General features: G+C 39.2%; 1 protein-coding gene across 1 annotated transcript in view; it reads right to left on the reverse strand.

The window, feature by feature from the left end:
* Positions 1 to 18,454, reverse strand: part of LOC121643895 (BMP/retinoic acid-inducible neural-specific protein 3-like) — a 38,072-nt gene extending 19,618 nt beyond the window's left edge. Inside the window, exons 1-3 of the mRNA XM_041991491.1 lie at positions 17,551 to 18,454; positions 9,085 to 9,287; positions 5,959 to 6,167 (exon numbers count right to left, since the gene is read on the reverse strand). Coding sequence (XP_041847425.1) covers positions 5,959 to 6,167; positions 9,085 to 9,287; positions 17,551 to 17,798 — 660 coding nt within the window. The 5' untranslated portion in view covers positions 17,799 to 18,454. The remainder of the gene's footprint in view (positions 1 to 5,958; positions 6,168 to 9,084; positions 9,288 to 17,550) is intronic.
* Positions 18,455 to 19,715: the final 1,261 nt, after the last annotated feature.

Raw genomic sequence — 19,715 nt, forward strand, 5'->3', positions numbered from 1 at the left:
AAATAAAAAAAGAACTTTGGACTTTGGAAAAAAGCCTGGAGACATCTTTATATCCTTCCTTGCTCTCCAGTCAGCTCGCGCTCTGATTGGCTTCTGTTCCACGTCACAATCTACAGACTCACAACTCAGGAGTCGTTGGCTTTCCTCACACACGTGAAGACTTTTGGTCATAAATACTGCACATGTTCAATACTTCCGAATGTCGGCCACAAGCCGTTTCGGAGCAGATTGTCAGGACGAATTCGCTCCTAACACACCTCAGACCACAGGATGATCGTATAGGATCATTTTATAAGACTTAAGATAGTCGGGTGTTTGCCGTCCTTGGATGGGATAGGGGCAAAATTGGTACAGAAGCAGCCCGATAACCTTTATGTGTGCCCAGCTTTAAGGATGCCACAGCTGTCGTGTTAATAGTAATAATAAGAAGAGTAAATAAACCATTAATCTGAGTCACATATTTAAGAAATGGCAACAACGAGTTACTGAGTTCAGTCTCTAACATGTTAATAGTGTGGACTCACTTCGGTGTTAATGACTTTAGAGATTCAGGGGAAACATTTACAAATAATGCATTACCCACATGTTTTATACTCTATCTTAGTTAACTAGATTCACATGAAACCTTTACTCAACTCTAATATTAACCAAATTTGACTAAAACTGAAACTGAAATGGTTTTGATAACTAAATTATGACTAAAACTAAATGAGAATTTAGTCATAAGACTTGAGCTAAAACTTGCTTTTACAATTTACATTGCTTAGAGAAACAAAATGTCATTTTCTCACACTTGTTTTTTTAAATTGGACCCTTTCTGCCCATCTTTGCTCCTTTAAGATTCAGCCTTTAGTGGATGCTACTTTTATACTTAATCATTATACTCTTTATTTACATTACATTTAAAATGGGACATTTATTTTCTTTACCTCGTTGCCTCCATCTCATCCTAACTTTAAAAATAAAACAATGGAATATGTTGAAGGTCTTAAAAGCAGAATTGAACATAAGTTAATAAATAAAATTAAGTTGACCAGACCAAACAGAAAACATTCTGAGTGTCTGCAATACAATAAAACTAAATGTAAAATGCTTTTTTTTTTTTGTTAAATTTACATATTCTATATCATTCCAACTTTCTCTGATCCAGGATTAAACGGCTACATTTTTTAAAGTAGTCTGAAAGAAGATAAACCCTCATTAAAAGCATCTTATGCCTCCAAAAAAAGAAAAGATCCTCAATTAGAAAGCTTTCCCTCTTCAGAGAGGAATATTTTCTCTGATGTGAGATAACAAATTGATTCCCTTGTCTGAATAAATAATTTCTAACATGAATATATCTTAAAAGTTGGACACACATAGATTTTATTAGCATAAGTTTGTGCTCAGAATCTTATTTCTCACTGAATCCTGAGTAGCTACCATATGTGATTTTAATGAATGTCTGCGAATTGCAGGTTCTGCTTTACATCCCTCATAAAACGTAGTGTTTATCTCCCTCTTGCCTGTTCTTTCCCACAGATTTTCAGTGTGCCGGAGCTCTGCAGCCGCTGCAAAGTGGCAAATGAATGGAAATCGGTCTGGCTGGAAATTAATGGAATGATATCTTTAATCCATCAAGCTGATGCATAACCAGACTAACGTGGTCTCATTTTAGGGGGGCACTTGTCTTCATCAGTGGCCGCTCACTTTAGCATCTACGTTTGCCCCTCGGGCTGATTAATACGCACACTCTAACAGCCACTTCAGATGATAAAATGGATGATTGGTGTTATATACGACAGGACACACAACTGCTGCTCCATTCTGCCTCTTTAAGCTCCTGTTTTAAAGCTTGCTACAGACCAGGCAATGAGTTTTGTTTTTCTGTTGCTAGAAATCACTCAGCTGATTATTAATGTGTTAAACATTTGGAAGATGGCTACAGAAACTCAAAGGCTTCCTTTTTAAATGTTTTCATTAAAATTTGTGGTTTGTGGAGAATAAACTACACAAAAAAGAAAAATGGGAAAACAAGATCTGACAGCGCTGCTTCTTGAATCTCTGAACTGTCTGGCCAGTTCTGCAAAAAAGCATTTACTCTTAATCTACCTGATTAAACGAGCTATGGATAGAAAGTTGCTGAGCTGGTATTAAGGGATTTGCTAGTCTAAGTTGTCCCCTAGTTAAGTTACCAAACGGTCAGAAATTAAAACTTTGCTCTATCTGTATGTCAGCAGAAGAAGGTAACCTTTGCAATTCTGTACTTTAGTATTTCTCGGTGCTACTATAAGGAACTTTCTCTCCACCATACTGAACAAGGAAATACTAAGCACTTTACATCACTACATTTGTCTGAAACTCTGGTTACAGGATGTTTACCATCGCTGGCCAGTTAATTAGGTTAACAGAAATATCTAATCAACCAATCACATGGAAGCAACTTAGTGCATTTAGTCATGTAGACGTGGTGAAGATGACTTGCTGAAGTTCAAAATGAGCATCAGAATGGGGAAGATAGGAGATTTAACCCTTTAATGGGTGAAAAAAAAACATATTTAGTCACTTAATAGGACATACAAAATGCCTCTTCATGCTACTACATGAAATCCGCATGGAGTTCTCCCCACCAATCATCAAAGATCAGTCAGAGGAGAATGGGCAGTCTGGTTGGAGATGATAGGAAGACAACAGGACATCAAATAAGCACTGGTTCCTACCAAGGTCTGCAGACCAGCATCTCTGAACACACAACACGTCCAACCTTGAAGCAGATGGGCTACGGCAGCAGAAGACAATCTTCTGATGCTACTTCCAGCAAGATAATGCACCATGCCACAAAGCTCGAATCATCTCCAACTGCTTTATAGAACAATGAGTTTACTGGACTCCAACGGCCTCCACAGTCCCCAGATCCCCATCCAGTAGAGCAGCTTTGGGATGTGGTGGAACAGGAGTACCTAAAATAAATTTATTGCTAAAATAAGCATCAACTATTACTCACTCATAAGGGAGGTGTTGTTAGCATCCTTCAGGCTGGCCCGTGGGAATGATTAAATAAAGGAAGCATCAGAGACTTTTGGAAATGAGGACAGTTAGTAGCAGGGCTAATCTTTGCCTCAGTTTATAGGATTAAAGCTTGTTCTACTGTTCGACTTGAGCAAGTTAAGGCTTTCCATTTTAATGTGAGGAATGAACTCTGTCCCTGACAGAAGCTGTGGGGGACAATTTTTCTTCTGGTGTGGCATTTCTCTTCTTCCCTCAGGCAAGCCGCTGCAGGCTAACAGGTCAAAACTTTCACAATTAAACTTCACCAACAGATTATTTATGTTAAGACAAAGGCGTTTCTTTCTCACACTAAGTTTTAGCTTTCTGAAATGTTATGATTATATTATCAGATTGTTTTCTAACGTGAACGTTCAGCAGCTTGCAAAGCAGAAATCTGTTTATTGTTTAAATCCAAATCTTTTGTATCACTTAGATCAGGGCCACTCAATTCGGTCCTACGTGGGCCGCAATCCAGCAGGTTTTCCATGTATTTTTATGTTTATAGGAACAAATGATTATTTAAATGAGATGTGAATCAATCCCCGTCACTGTAAAAAAAAAAAAAAAAAAAAAAAGGTTGAGTGAACTTATAAAAGTAAAGCATCCAGCTAAAAGCTGTTTTTTTGAGTAAAGTCAACTAAAGCTCTGGTGTTGTATGAACTCAACTTATATATGTTAACTTTTTACAATTTAGGATATATGTTTAGGTCTACTCATATCTTTGAGCTGAAAGAACTCAAATCAATTATGTTCACAGGCTGCCTCAACCTTCTTTCTTTCTCTGTTGTTTTCATGGTCCCCACACGTTTGGTTGTATTAAAAATAACCTAAATTAAATATTATTCTGATTTAAATATAATTAAATTAATTAAACAGTCTCTCTGCAGGTGCTCCTGATGATTGTCTGCTGTGTTTTCTTAGAGGCCTTAAGATATTTACTGTTTCTTTGCTGGTGTAGCAGCTGGTTGTCTGGCATTTCTGGTTTGATTGTACAGTCGTGGCTGTTTTTTTACCTTTTGTTTCCCTCTCTCTGTTTTTTTTTCTTTACTCTTTCCTTCTCTCCTCTATCTCCTTTTTTTGTTTTTCTCATCCGGACCAGCAGTTATGTGACAATTTGGCAATGAACAAATTAATTAATCAAATAAATAAATGATAATAATAAAAATTAACATTTAAGATTCAAGGGGCTACAGCGGTAGAAGACCACACCAGGTGCCTCCTGTCAGCTAAGAACAGGACACTGAGGCTACAATTCACACAGACTCACCAACACTGGACAATAGAAGATGGAGAAATGCGGCTGGTCTGATGAGTCTCCATTTCAACTCCACATTCAGATGGTAGGCTCATGAAAACATGGATCCATTCTGACTTGTATCAATGGTTTAGGCTGCTGCTGGTGTAATGGTGTGGGGGGTATTTTCTTGGCCCACTTTGGGCCCCTTAGTACCAACACGGTCTGGTTTAACCACCACAGGTTAACTGAGTATTGTTGCTGACCATGTCCATCCCTTTATGACCACAGTTTAGCATCTTCTGATGGCTTTTTCAAGCAGGATAATACACCATGTCACAGAGCTCATATCATCTCCAACTGCTTTCTTAAGCATGACAATGAGTTCACTGGACTCCAACGGCTTCCACAGCACCAGAGCTCAAACCAGTAGAGCAATGGTTTCCAACCTGAGGTCCCCAAGAGCGTCCCCCAAAGACCACTGTGGGTTGCTGAGGTTTTGACTATTCAGAGCCAGTGTGATTTAAAGTAACACCATGTACACACAGCAATGAGTTGAAGTGTATTCACTAAGTTTTCTTTTTTTTTTTCATTGCTTTTTTTCTTAATCATTTGAGTATTTCATTCACATGGAACCAGTGTTTTGAGAGGACAGCTGAAAACATTACTTTGCTCCTTTTCATTAATGAGACATATCTGAGAAACACCACAGTGCAAAAAGGTAACGCCATATGTTGATAATTACCTTAGCTTTGGTTTTATCAAAGAAAAGGAGTCAGCCAGAATGCATCATTTTTAGAGCTAGCTAATGAAAGCATAAAACCAAACATGGTTTCAATGCGGGGCGGCCGGGGGGTTCACAGCTTTTCACTAGTTGCATGAAGGAGGTCTTCAGAGAAAATAGGTTGGGAACCACTGCAATAGAGCAGCTTTGGGTTGTGGTGGAACGAGAGATTGTCATCATGAATGAGCAGCAACTGTGTGATGCTGTCATGTCAATATGGAGCAAAATCTCTGAGGCATGTTTCCAACATCTTGTTGAATCTATGACACCAAGAATGAAGGCAGTTCTGAAGGAAAAACGGGTCTAACCTCAGACTAGCAAGGCCAATCTGATAAAGTGGCCGATGAGTGTAGATGCCTGTTTTGAAGAAAATCTTTGCAGGAAAACTGCTGTAATCAGCACTTTTAAAATGTACTATAAAATGATGAGAGGGCCATACATAGAAGTTCTGGGACTGTTGGAAACTGAATATTGAGTCTTTGCATTTGCATTTTACTTATTCCTGTCATTTCATGTGAATATTGCCTTACAGAAGGAACGTCCCAGGGGTCTTTCATCATCCACCATTACTGTGACACTGTTTTGTTTTTGACAAGTGGAAAAATGTGCCTAGTACACATTTTCTGGTGAGACTGGGCTGCAAAGCAAAATAAACAAAATCTAAAAAGTCAGCAGCTTAAATTCTCTCAGAAAACATGTGAGTCATCTGAGTCAAACTGACATTTTATGTTTTTATAGTGGGTCAGTTGACAAGGTCTAAAGTCATTTTCCTCCCTTGAGTACTTAATTCATTCACATTAAATAAGTTTAAGAGATCAGATAAACCAGCCAACTTACTGAATGCTTCAGGAGAGCAACACAGCTTCCTTTAAAGCAGTGACTATGTAGTGTTCCACTCAATGCTTTGACATACCCGAATGGCAGTGGATGCAATCTGGAGGTGGTGAAGCCTGCGCAGGGTGCCCTCTCGGTCTGTAAAATAGGAAGCAGCCAGCTGGTGGAGGGCTTCCAGAGTCACTGCGCCCGTAGTGTTAGACTTCCTGCTGCTGCCATCGGCCCCCGTGGGCGAAGACTCCAGGCTCAGCTTCCTTTTGTCCACAAATATTGTCAGAGATTCCTCCCCTGGTGACAGTCAGGCAGAGAGGTTCATTAGCTCTGACGGAGCCGCACTAATCACCTTTCATTAGGATCTTTTCAGACAGAAAAGCGCAGCAGTGATGAAGTGCTTTGGGGGAAACTGATGGTTTGGCTGATAGCAGCAAAAGGCACAAACAAGGTCTCTGCATCTATTAAACTCCTCATGAATAAAGAGAGGTTATTGAAGACAACTGATTAGGTTGTCTTAAGTATTTTAATTATCTAAATGAAAATGGGCAAAAATCGCATTAAAAACAAAGCACATCTTAGTGCTGCTTCATTTAAAGACAAAAAAAATTCAACACAATCAGCAGAAATATGAGAAAATATTCAGTTTTATTCACTCATTGTGGTTTTTCAACAAGATGGTTGAAGTATACAAATGAATGAAGGCTACAGCTTTGAAACTGAAACCCCCTCCAGCATGTCTGATGATTCTCTAAAGCTACAATCCCATTTTTACACCTGAAAAGTGTGAAGCTTACCACACTCACCACAGCGTGAGCTTTTAGTTTTCTTAAAGGCTGACTTATTGAGAGTTTTTTTTTCTCCTCAGGTCTCAGTGACAGCAAACTCACATCCTACCTTTTCTTCAACAGCAAGTCAAAGCCTTTAGTCCAAACACATCTATCCACTGTAATTGGCTTGATTCTCAAACTGCTCCCTCACAGCTACCACTGACAGACCGTCACTGCGTGCAGGGCCGCATTTGTTCCTGCACCTAAACATCTGCTCTGCACTGAGGAGAGAAAATGATAGCTGTTGCATGAATAGATGGGTAAACACATCCATCCCCTGGCATTATCTGAGGAACAGTTATATCCACATTATTTTTTGCCTCGGAGGCACAAAGTGTAGTTAGCCTGTAAAAATTGTCTTATTAGTTTATAAAAATATCAAATATGTTATCTGATTATATCTTTAATGATTTCTAAACTGTTAAATTTGATGTTTTTTCATCCTAACCTTAGGGAAGCATTTTATGGGAAAAAAAAAAACATAATTTTGAAATTAATTAAGACCATTTATTTAAATATCTAAATCAAGCTGACCAAACCGCCTGGACAGTGTCACACAGGGCGCATCATAGGGCACCACGTGCATGTCCTACATCAGTTCCTCTCTTTGGGTCACTGGACGGCCAGTTCGCTTTCACACTGCACAACATTCATTTGCAAGCAAACTGAGAGCCGCAGTTTTCAAGCGGACCAGAGTTTGCTTATTTGGTCTGCACCGGAGTTTGTTCACACTGCTCTAAATAAACTGTGCTATCCGTGGAAGTGGACCAGGGTTTATTTAAAGTGGACCAAACAGTGCCAGTGTGAATGCACCACATGGATGGAGTCACATTTGACTCATAACTGTAGTCAAATAACTCTAGAATACGTTGGTATACAGAAGAGCCCAGCTCGAAGTAAAATTATTCAGCCTCATCATCCTAATTTTTTCCCAACTTCAGCTTCAAATTATGCTGCATTCTTTAAACCTTGGAAATGGAAAGTTTCAAAGCTTAACCATTTATTACAGTGTGATATGTCAAATTATTGAAGTGCGTTATTGTATTATTACTGTTTCCATCAGTGGGCAGAAGACAAGTATCATATTGTGTCCAACAGGTTTTTGTGTGGTTTTTACCACAAAGTGATGCAAAAGGATTAAGAAACTGGATGCATCAAATATGGTACATGCAGCATTATAGGCATAATTATGTGTTTTAAGGGTGATTTAGTGTGATTTGATTTAAAAAGTATTGTGTGTTTGAATGAAAGCACAGATCCACAAGACTGGTTAGATTAGGAATAAAACAGAGGAGGATGTGCCCTGACAACAGCTGCAATGAAAATAGCTCTAAGTTCATGTTGTAAAAGGGAACTGTTATACTGCTATCTCTGGTATTTAAATTGAACTGTGCCAAATAGGTATTTTACTAAGACAGAAAAAAAAAAAAAAAAAAGCTAGTAAAAGGTGTAATATCGTTTAACGACAAGTTATTTGGGCTTTCTACAAACCTAACCACCCACTCTAATTCATCTTCCCTGATGACTGGCTGACATTTTCTGTCATCGCTTTCTAAAATGGTTACAAGTGAGAGTTGTAAAAATGACAGAAAGAAAACATTGATTTTCTGGGAGAGAACTGGAAGCCAAAAGTGGTGCTGTGGGGCCAAGGTGCATGTTTTGTTGAGGGATCTGTCTGCTTTGGCCTCACACGATTTCTGCCTTTTTTTTCTGACAAGCTGAAGTCAATTCCCACAACCACTCAAGGTCTTTGTCAAATGATCTAAGCACAGGAGATAATAAGCAAATGGAACTTTTAAACAGCATTAAAAAAGACTCCAAAGAAACACAAAGCTAAATGTCCACGTAAAGCATCAATTCAACTTTATTACATAACAGTTTTCTTTCAGAGGAGAGGCTAATATGTTTTTTTTTTGTCTGCAGTCTTTTGGTTATTATATAAGCTGTAGGCACTCCAAATTCAGTCAGTGTCCTATAGCCCTTTTAAACCAAATCTGTTTCATTTTTCTTTTACAGCTTTTTACTTTTCAAAACAGCCTCTAATTAAGTGGAATTTTATGACAGGAAAATAAATGCTTATTGCAAATAAATATATTACTGACATATATTGTGGAGTGATAAAGCTGTTTCAACAGCAAAACAAACATGTCAAACATTTATTTTCACTCCTTTCTTCAGATTATTTGTTGTTTGCTAAACTACAGTGATTTGATGTCTTTTGTGAACCAACCTACACTCATCCAGAAAGAGGAATTATGTGCTCTGTCGCTTGGGAAGCAACAGACGGTAAAATCAGTACCCCATATGCTGAAAAAAATAGGACAAAATCACATTAGAAGCAATGCGAATCGAGCTTGCTTTGAAGCTAATCGTGCTCTCTGTACCTCCCAGAGTGGCAGAAAGAAGAAGGTGGGTGCCATATTTCTTGATTAGACTTTCTGTAATCATCTGGAGGGTTGGCCGCCTCCCCAGCTGGCGGATAGTGTGCATGAAGTCAGGGTCGAGGGGTAGAGCCAAACCGCTGCTGCCACCAAAACTGTCTCGCTTCTCCACCGCCAGACTGTTGACCTTCCATCGACCAAACTCCCTGGAAACACAACAAAGCACGGGAAGACAGACATTTGCTCATTTCCTTGTCGCCTGTAGCTGTGCGGATAATATTTTCAGGCCTTCTTTGTAGGTTTCATATTACACCAAATATTTTCAGCATGTATGGTTTAAAATGTTGATTCTTTTACCACATAATCTTCAGAACGGATTAGATTTATACATCTCTTTTCAAGGAACCCAAAGCGCTTTTACAGTATTTATTCACTCCTCATTCATACTTAATGGAGATCTGGTACACAGCTGCCCTGGGGCAGACTGACAGAAACGTGGCAGCCAATGTACAAAGTGAACATCTGTACACCAGCACGGCCACTGGAAGCATGAAGGGTGAAGCGTCTTGCCCAAGGACACAACAGCACATCGACTGGGGGATACGAACACCTAACCTTCCAGTCATTGGATGACATGCTCTACCACTGAACCACTGCTGATCCAGGTTTTGCACAATGTTTTACTGAAATAAGGAAAGCCTTCCATGAAAATATTTGCTCTGAATGGATCTATTTGTTGTTCCAGAGATTCACAGATGTACAACTTATCTATTGCAGGTGCACTGATACACCTTCATACCAGTGGAGGGGGCGTGTTGGCCATTAACCCCCCAACCTGCTAACGCTTTAAAGAAATGACCAAATTATCTTTCATTTCTTCCAAAGCTGCCTGCTTAGAGTCGAGATATTCGCGCATAGACTTCACATTTTACAGGCGGAGGTTGCCGCTTGGTGCTGACAGACTACCTACCAGATACAAGCAGGCACAGTGTGACTTATTGATTTTATTGTATTTGATCATTTTGCATTATTTATTCATTTATGTTTAAGGAAGGTAGCCTTTATGGTGGGGGTGGACCCTACGATCCAAGCTACCGCTGCTCCATACATATAAAAATCTAGGAGCGCTATTACTTTTGTTATTTATGTATTTGCCTCAATAATTACTACATTATTTTCACTATTTCTTATGTACTTTAGCTTTTAATATATTGCTTTTATTTTCCTATTTCTCAACGACCTTTGCTATTAACATTTCTGTTGCTTTCTGCATTGGTCTTTGCATTTTATATTAGTTTTGCTTTCTTCTGCTACACATTGCTTTTGCTATTTCATTACTCTTTGTGCTGCTCTTATTATTTAAAACTAGTCACCAAGTTCTGCTATTAAATTATTAGCTTTAAGTCATTGGCCAGGATAGATAACCACTAGTTCAGACAAAACCAGGAGCTGGACACATTTTTTTTTTTGAAGAATGAAAATAGCGAAAATTATATGGAGAAGACAACAACAAACAATTAATAACAAACAGTCATAAAACAATAAAAGATGTTGAGAAATCTGGTAAGCAAAAATGGGAGAAAGCAGTACAAACATGTTAATAACAAAACGCTGTAAGAGACTTCATTCTCCAATACTTAAGAGAATGCAGAAATAGTTGATAGTCATGTGGACTGGAGGACATGTTTCATCTGATACTGACTCAACGGTATAAAATAAAGAATGAGAAACATCAAAAAAGTGGTTGCGATATCACTGAGTCACAGTCATCCAGAAATTAGTGACATATTTTGGCTTGGTGCTGTCCTTTTTTTTTTTTTTTTTAGCAGAAATTAGATAGTAATTTCAGTGGATGAATTTCACCTCTATTCACTTTCTGTTTTTTGTGCTCTTGATAGCAGCCAATTCATTTTCATAGCAACCTGAAGCCTCGTCCTCAGCAGCTGGTTAGCCTCCAGTCTCCCTCTCTCTCTTTTTCTTGTTTTATTTAATAAGAAATGTGTTCAGGTCTGGTGGTGAGCATATTTTTGGCCTTTGAACAGAAGACAGCTTGTTTTTTTCTCTAATACTCCAAGAAAATGTATTCAGCTTCTGGCAGTGGCTTTATGTTTGGGTAAAACATGACAGGGGTACTGATACTTGCAAACTTCAAGCACTCTTGATTATTACAAGACAGTTAAAAATGAGTATGTTTCACATTATTAGCTCTGTGACTTCAGTCTTAGCAACCACTTGATCACAGATTCAGGTGTTCAGGTTGTTTTAGATTGTGTAAATCAGAAAAATGTGAATAATAACACATTGTAATCAATTTTTTGGTGATTATCCAAATCATATTTCCCCCTAAGCAAATGTTTGTGATTCTAGTTTTTTTTTTATTCATCTCTTGATAATTAAAAAATTTCCTCTAAATCAAATCAAATGTTATTTATAAAGTACTTTCCACACATAAGTAGGGAAAACTTCTTCACATAATAAAATGCACACAAAAACGATGTTTGCAAACTGAAAAGAACATACAAATCCACACCTCACACACACACACACACACACACACACACACACACACACACACACACACACACACACACACACACACACACACACACACACACACACACACCCAAACAATATAATCTGGCCTGACACTACTGTGAGTAAACACTATCTTAGGGATCCGTCCACACCAGGAGCCACCATGACCACAGAAGCTGCCACCACAGGGACAGCCCAGGTCCGGGCAGGCCAGGGCTTACACCACAGCCATTAGGGCTGCAGTGCAGCAGGGGTGCTCAAGTCCAGTCCTCAAGAGTTACTACCCTGCAACTTTTAGATGAATCTCTTCTCCAACATGCACCCGAATCAAATAAATGTCTTGTTACCAGGCCTCTGCAGAGCTGAATGAGGGAATTCAGCCATTTGATTCAGGTGTGTTGGAGAAGGGATGCGTCTAAAAGTTACGGGATAGCAGCTCTCAAGGACCGGACTTGGGCACCCCTGCTCTACAGAGTTCCAGTACCTCACTAAGACACTTTTAACACAGTTTTACAGAAATCCTGCAACAAAACTTGTTGAGATGCAAAAAGCTGAGACTGCCGTTACACAAAGGAGTAAAACAGAAAAATAAGGCCACACATCATCAGCTGCCACCATTTGGCATCTCTTGCCCTTTGGACACAAGTCTGGCCGAACTGCACAGCATAGCCTGCTGCTCTCTGTACCTGTCTCTGCTTCAGGGAGGCCATCAAATCACTGCCATGAGAAAAACGACCAGCAGAGAAATAATTGGGGAATTGGGACAGTGTGGAGTGTGTCATTACAGGCAATCATCGTAACGAGAGGACAGGCTGAGTGTCCATCTCTGCTGAACAGATGGGCGTTTAGCCTGCAGCGATCCCATCAGAATACATATGTGGAAAACAGAAGAGATGCAGAAAGTGGAGCTTTTGTAAACATGAGGGCTTGCTGTAGGTAAAGACAACAATCAGCGGCGATGGAATGAATTTTAAGTAATGAAGGGAAAACTTAAAAAGGAGGCATTAAGGGGAGCAAACTGACAGCTCACACGCTACGACATGGTAACAATGGTGTTACAGTTATTATAGCGGTCAGAGGGAAGGAATAGCATCTTAATCCCTTTGGCAAGCTTTGCTGACATACAGTCTTGTGTCGCTTTTACTTCCATAGTAAGATTTGCTTGTAATCATTTCAAATAATAGTTATCCAGGTATGCCAAGGGTCTTTTGTTGGGACAAAATTTTACTTGACTATTTTTCAGTGGAGTTTTTTTGTGTGAAATTGAACAAATGACATGTGAATCACAGAAACCTAAAATAAAACCAAACTCAAGGGATACATACGTGTTTTACACACAGGCTAACAGACAGCTTAGAAAACAACCTCAGGCCTCAAAAGAACTATCTACAGTAGATGATGTTTAAGAAATGGGAAAAAAAATCTGGCATCTGGACCTTCAGTGGATCCATCTACTGTTCACTGAAGCCTGTAGCAGCTGTCAGGAAGCCATTATTAAGGAAGGAAAATGGGGAGAAAAGGCTGAAGTATTCCACATGGGAACAGGTCTGATGGAGGGATGAATCCTCCCCAGAATGGAGACTTCAACATTACTGAAGCATTATTGAAGTCATTCAAGTCTAGAGAACTATTCCTGAAGCCTACTTAAAGAAATTACAGGAACATTTCTGTAACATGGTTCGGGTTGTAGTTGAAGTAAAAATAATTATCAGACCAAATGTTGAGTTTCAAAACTATTAGCGTTGGTCAAACCATGTTTTTTCTGTTTGACTTTTTTGCAACAGAGTCTATAAAAAATCACTGGTTCCTAGACTTTATAGTGTGTAACCCATTCACCACGTGGGAACACTATATTTTTAACTAAGCAAATATGTTGGAGCCTCCTATTGGACTAATACTGCGTGAGTGATGATCTTTCAGCTGGCAACAAATTCTTTAACCCCAACTGATGCAGTGAGGAGCTTCTTTAGACACATCCTGTGATCATGGAAAAGATGTTAGTCTGTTTAAGAAGGGTCAAATCATTGGCATAAAGCAGAGAAAACATCTACGGAGATGCTGAAACTACTTAAACTGGGTTCAGAACTGTCCAACGCATTATTAAAAACTTGAAGGATAGTGAGGAACCATCGTCTTGAAGAAATCTGGTCAGAAAAATTCTCAAATGATTGTAATCAGTGATCATTTGAATGTTTGTTGAAATGAGACTGAAGAAAAACACCAGTAGAACTCAGGAGTATGTTTAATAGTGAAAGTAAAAACATTTTCAAATGAACAATGTGAAGGGAACTTAAGGGAGTGGGACTGAACAGCTGTGCAGCCATAAGAAAACTTCACAGCCACTACACAGTGGAATGTGCTAAGTGACAATATAAAGAGATGCGGCTCCATAAACTGTTTTAAATCTGAACTGAAACTGTTCACCCAAAGCTGTAACCACTAACTTATGTCTCTCTAATTTTCAACTTTTGTATTTTCTTATTGTGCTGAATAAATGTGTGTTTGTGTCTGGGTGGGTTGGGGGGTGTAACCATTTATGGTTATTGTATGTTTTTTAGTGTGTCCTGCTAGAGGACTGCAGATGTAGCCTAAGGCTAACTCTGGTATAATGCACATGTACATGGTTACTTAAAAATATGAATAAATAAAAAACTATTGAGAAGCTAACTGGAGAGAAAGTTTGCTGGGGAGCATAAAGATTTTGACTGTGGAGCAATGGAAGAAGGACATGTGGTCTGATGAGTCCAGATTTACCCTGTTCCAGAGTGATGGGAGCATCAGGGTAAGAAGAGAAGTAGATGAAAGGATGCAGCCATCATGCCTAGTGCCTACACGCCTGTGGGGGAAGTCTATGATCTGGGGTTGCTGCAGTTGCAGGTCTAGGTTCATCAACATTGTGTCCAAAGAACGAGGTCAGCTGATACCTGAATATACTGAATGAGCAGGTTATTCCTTCCTCCCTGATGGCACGGCTATATTCCAAGATGACAATGCTGGGATTCATCGGGCTCAGATTGTGATTATTCAAGGAAAAGCAGACACCACTTTCACACACTAATTGGCCACCACAGAGTCCAGACCTGAACCTCATTGAGAATCTTTGGTATGTGCTGGAGAAGGCTTTGCTTATTCTCAACACAAGATCTTGGTGAAAAATGAATGTATCACAGGATGGAAATAAATCTTGTGACATTGCAGAAGCTTATCAAAACAAAGCCACAGCGAACGCAAAGTTAAAGGCAGTCCAACCAAACGTGGGACCGTTTTTTTGGCGGCAACTTTTTTTTGGCCAGTGTATTATTTATGCATGTTACACTTTCTAAATGTAGGGTACAGTATTAGAAGTGAGTATTAGGAGAGTTTCACATTGTCCTCCTTTACATTTTAAAGAAGACTGTAGCTCAGGAGGAAAAGTGGTCATCATCTAGTCTGAAGGTTAGTAGTTTGAGCCCAGGCTTCCACAGACCAAATGTTAAAGTATTGATGGGTAATACACAGACTCCATCGTTACCTCAAGTGCATTCCTTTGCATGTGAATGTGTATGTGATAGGGAAAAGACATTATTGTTAATTTGGACGGTGATGGGAGACAGAGATTTCTTCTATTTAAATTAAACGAAACCCACCAGAGGTACAGCAACAGTCTATATCAGGTACACAACTTTGTATCCCTAAAGGTACAATTATGTACTTTTTCTTTGAGAGTGTATACTTTACAAAGATATTTTACAAAGAGTTGCTGTCAATGATTCCTCTGCTTATTCCTTTCCTGATATCATGTCTAAGACATTAAATATTAGGTCACATCAGGCAGAGAAAATATCTTGTCACTTCTTGTTACAGGAGGTTTCTGTGGCAGCTGGATTTCATTCCGGTGTCATCCTTAAAATCCTTAAGCCATAATCCACAGTCCAACCCTTGACGTGAGCATGTGAGCTTACAGGAAACAGGACTGATGGCTGTGGGATGAAAGACCTTCAAGAGCAGAGGAGTCGCACAGCTGAAGATGAAGTTGGTCAGCTTCAGCGACCCAGCTGTCCCAGTCTTTTTAACTGGGTGTGATTTTATGAAAATATAGAAAAAAAAGAGGCCTTAAGTCATGAGATTCTTCAGATGTTGAACTTTCACTGGACAAAAATAAATAAACACAGTGCAGATGTCACTGAGAGATAAACACCACAGCCTAAAAGATTCATGAGCAAGGATAATGGAGCGGTTGATTTATTCGCCCATAGATGCACACTAAGTATTTTTTCCACTTGGTTAAACACTTGGCAGCAGCCACCACAAAAGAGAAACTCTTTAACCAAATCCCACAAGACTGCAAGAACAGTGACAAAATATCAGAACACATTAACCGTCTGATGGCATTAGATACAGAAAGATGGCAGCTTTGAACTGCAGAGCCCAACATGCTCCATAACAGCTGCTCCTGGGAAGGAATTTTTAGACAAAAGGCAGGAAGTTCACTGAAAAGATGGACCCCCTGTCATGAAATCACACATCACCACCACAGAAAATAAAAAGTAAAAAATCTGAAGCATAATTCCAGCAAGGAATAAATGTTTGCTGTTATCTTGTTATGTGATCTGTTTGTTGTCATGATACTTGACGACAGGAGCAAAGATTACTCTGCACCGCTCCAGTTTAGCTCATTAGCTCACAACTAATTTGGTGCAGGTGTAATACCTGTGAGGGCAATCCTGAGAGTGCAGGCTTTCCATACAAACACTACAACAGCTTTTTTTTTACTAATAAGTTGCTTTCTGGCTCAGCTAGTATTCATAACTCTGCAAAGGTTTTGAGCCACCTATGATTCTTTAGGTTTTACAGAAGAAGATGGGAAAATAGTGAAATGATTTAGTGAAATGTACAAACATAAATAGATAAAGATGTATATATTTCCACTTGGAATCAAGGATCTATCGCTCTCTCTCTCTCTCTCTCTCTCTCTCTCTCTCTATCTATCTTACTATACATATATATATATATATATATATATATATATATATATATATATATATATATATATATATATCAGTTCTTGAGGCTGTTCGCTGCCTTTTGTCTTGTTTTCTGCCCAGATGATCCAACACTGCTGCAAAAATAATGTTGAGGTCCAGATTCTGGGGAGGGTTCCTTGCTCCATCAAACCTGTTACCACTGACTTTCAGTCCATTTCTTTTGTGATTTGACCCACTTCAGCCTTTTCACCTTGTTTTCTTTCCTTAAGAATGTCTTCTTGACAGCCTCTGCTTTTTAAGCACATCACTTTCTGATCAAGTTCACCTGGTCCGGTTTGGCCTGACACGTCTTGCTCTGTCTTCCAATTATCCAGTTTTGCCATGTTTTTGGGACATGCTATAATGCTGAAATGTGCCAAGTTTTTGACTTATAATATTTTCCTTATCATTTTAAACTAAGTGAAACAAAGTGTAAATACTTCTTCATGTAAGTGATGTCTGTTTTACATATCATTATGTTTGATCAATATTTTCAGTTTGGATCAATGCTATTTGATCACTGATCATTAAATCTATGTATAGGTGTAATTGGAAGCAAAGTGCAGAATGATTGGACCCAATAACTTGATCTTAGAAATTCTCTGTTACTGACACAATGTTCATCCCTGTGTTAGGTATATTTCTTATCATTAAATTAATCTTGGCTCTGTAATTTTAATAAACAAAAATATATTTCTTAAAAAAAAGTCAGCTACAAAGAGGACAGGAAAAGAAATCAGCCTGAGCTCAGATATGCTCAGATAAGTATTGATCAAGATTATTTTATTTATTTATTTATTTATGTATTTTTTAATATGAAGAAATGAGCGGTGGCTCAAGACTTTTGTACAATGATCTGATGTATTGCAACGACACAGCCCAAAGACTCAGACGCAAAACTCACACACACAGTACACACACTAGGTCTTACCTATAGATCTTGTATCGGGTGTTGAAGCCCTGCTGGTACCTCTCCAGAGCCTCCGTAAACTCCAGCGACTGGTGGAAGGGCCCTTTATCCGACAGCAGCCACTCCAGGGACGCGGGGGCGCCGTCGCCCTGTCCGGCTACTGCGGCCCCAGCCTGGAAGGTCCAGCCGCAGCAGCAGAGCCAGAGGCTGAGAGCCACCCCCTCCCACAGCAGAGACAGCCGCTTATGACTGATCCTCTGACAGCTCATGCTTCACCCAGCGACACCTCATTCTCTCCGGACTGGGAGGAGGACAAATATCAAGCTACAGACGGGAAAAAGTCGCGCAGATGTCTCGGATTGTTGAAACAGATCATTTAAACCCCATCAGGAAGCAACACACAAAAGAAATAAGTTCTTTTATGACGTTCTCTATAAAGACACTCGCCTGATTTTGCTATAAGAACTAAATGATGCGCTTTTGAGGAAAAAAAATATGCCACTAATTTTGCAGGGCGCAAACAAAATCCGACAAAGTCAAATCATTCGCTTCGCTTTCCAACTTGTTTTGACTCAACTTAAATTTGGCAGATGATTCTCCAGCACCCGCGCCTCCAGCCGCTCCCCGGTGAGAAGTTGCAGCAGCGGAAACACGGTGGAGTTAATTCCGAGGACGTCCGCGCGCTCCCAGATATTTCCACTGTGAGAGCGCAAAAGATAGATTTCATCACCCCCCCAAATCCCTGTGTTACATTGTTTGGTCCTTAAAGTTGGTGCTTTGGAAGCGTAAATAAATTTAAAAAATTTAAAAAAGCAGAATGTGGCTAAATTGTACGGGCGGACTGTGAGTTATTCCTTTTGCTGTGAGCTGGTGGATGAATGAGCGCCCGCGCCAACAAAGAGACCTTTTCTTCCCTTTCCAAGTAAGATAGTAAGAGGCGAGCCAGTGCATCCTGATGAGGGGAAAAGATACAGTGGATATGATCACCGAGAGCGCTGAACTTTTCAGTAGAGAGAGAGAGAGAGAGAGAGAGAGAGAGAGAGAGAGACGATGATGCTGATGCATCAAGACTCTCCACCATTCATCGTTACCTTCACTTAATCCTCATTATTTCCACCAGCAGCTGTACGAGAAAATGTTCCACGTCTAAAGAATTAAACGGATTCTGATAATAATTATCTTCCATCTTTTTCTGGTTTATTTTAGCTTCAGTCTGCAGCTGCATGGCCATGCAGTAAGTTTCTGTATTTACCAGCAACGGAAAAAAACAGTTAAGAGATGTTTTCTGGTTTATGTGACTCAAGTTCAGAAGTGTGTTCAGTCTGCACTCCCTGACACATCATAATGTGCACAAAAATGTTTTTCTTTCTCTTTCTTAAAAGGGATCTTAAACTCAAAATTATGCAAATTATTATTTGACCTCTAACTTGTGAAATATGTTTCAACCCTTAAAAAGTTTGTTTAAAAGAGAATTCTCATTACTGATGACATTAGTTTCAGCTGCTGCAGATGGATACTAATTTGGATTTCTGTCCCTTCAGCCTTCCCTGAGGAAACATTTCAGGTATTTGAGGCACTAAGGCTGGGTCATGTGGAAGAAAATGTGTATGCACTAAAATTACAACCACAATTAAAAAAAAAAAAAAAAAAAAAGTTTAGCAATGTAATTTTTTTTTTTTTAAAAAAAAGGTGAATGTAATGATTTGCCCATTAACTCATATTATATTCCCACTATACCATAAACAACATATCAGATGTTAAAACATCTGATATTTTTACAGTTTCATGGAAAATATGAATTCTTAGTGAATCTGATGGCAGCAACATGTCTGTATAAAATTCCAGGGTGATGTTTAGCATCATGTAGCATCTCCTCTTATTTCTTTATTTATTTTTTTTTAACCCAGCCCTGTTCTGCATCCGAAAATACTTATCGGTGGTCTGTGTGCCATATTTTGCTTGGCAGATTTGCTCTACCAAGGGAGACATGTTATATACATGGCTGCCCTTGATATTTTTTATTATTTTTATTGTAATCTTATTTTCTTTAGTCTTTATGTCAGTGCCGAACCTGACAGGGAGATTGAGGAAGAGGGAAAAAAAGGGAGAAAAGGACAGGATTAAAATGTGGAAATAACAGTTGTCTAGGCTGCCTAAAACACACCACAAAAAAACAATATAAACTA

The sequence above is a fragment of the Melanotaenia boesemani genome, chromosome 8 (assembly GCF_017639745.1).
Source record: "Melanotaenia boesemani isolate fMelBoe1 chromosome 8, fMelBoe1.pri, whole genome shotgun sequence".
NCBI lineage: Eukaryota > Metazoa > Chordata > Actinopteri > Atheriniformes > Melanotaeniidae > Melanotaenia > Melanotaenia boesemani.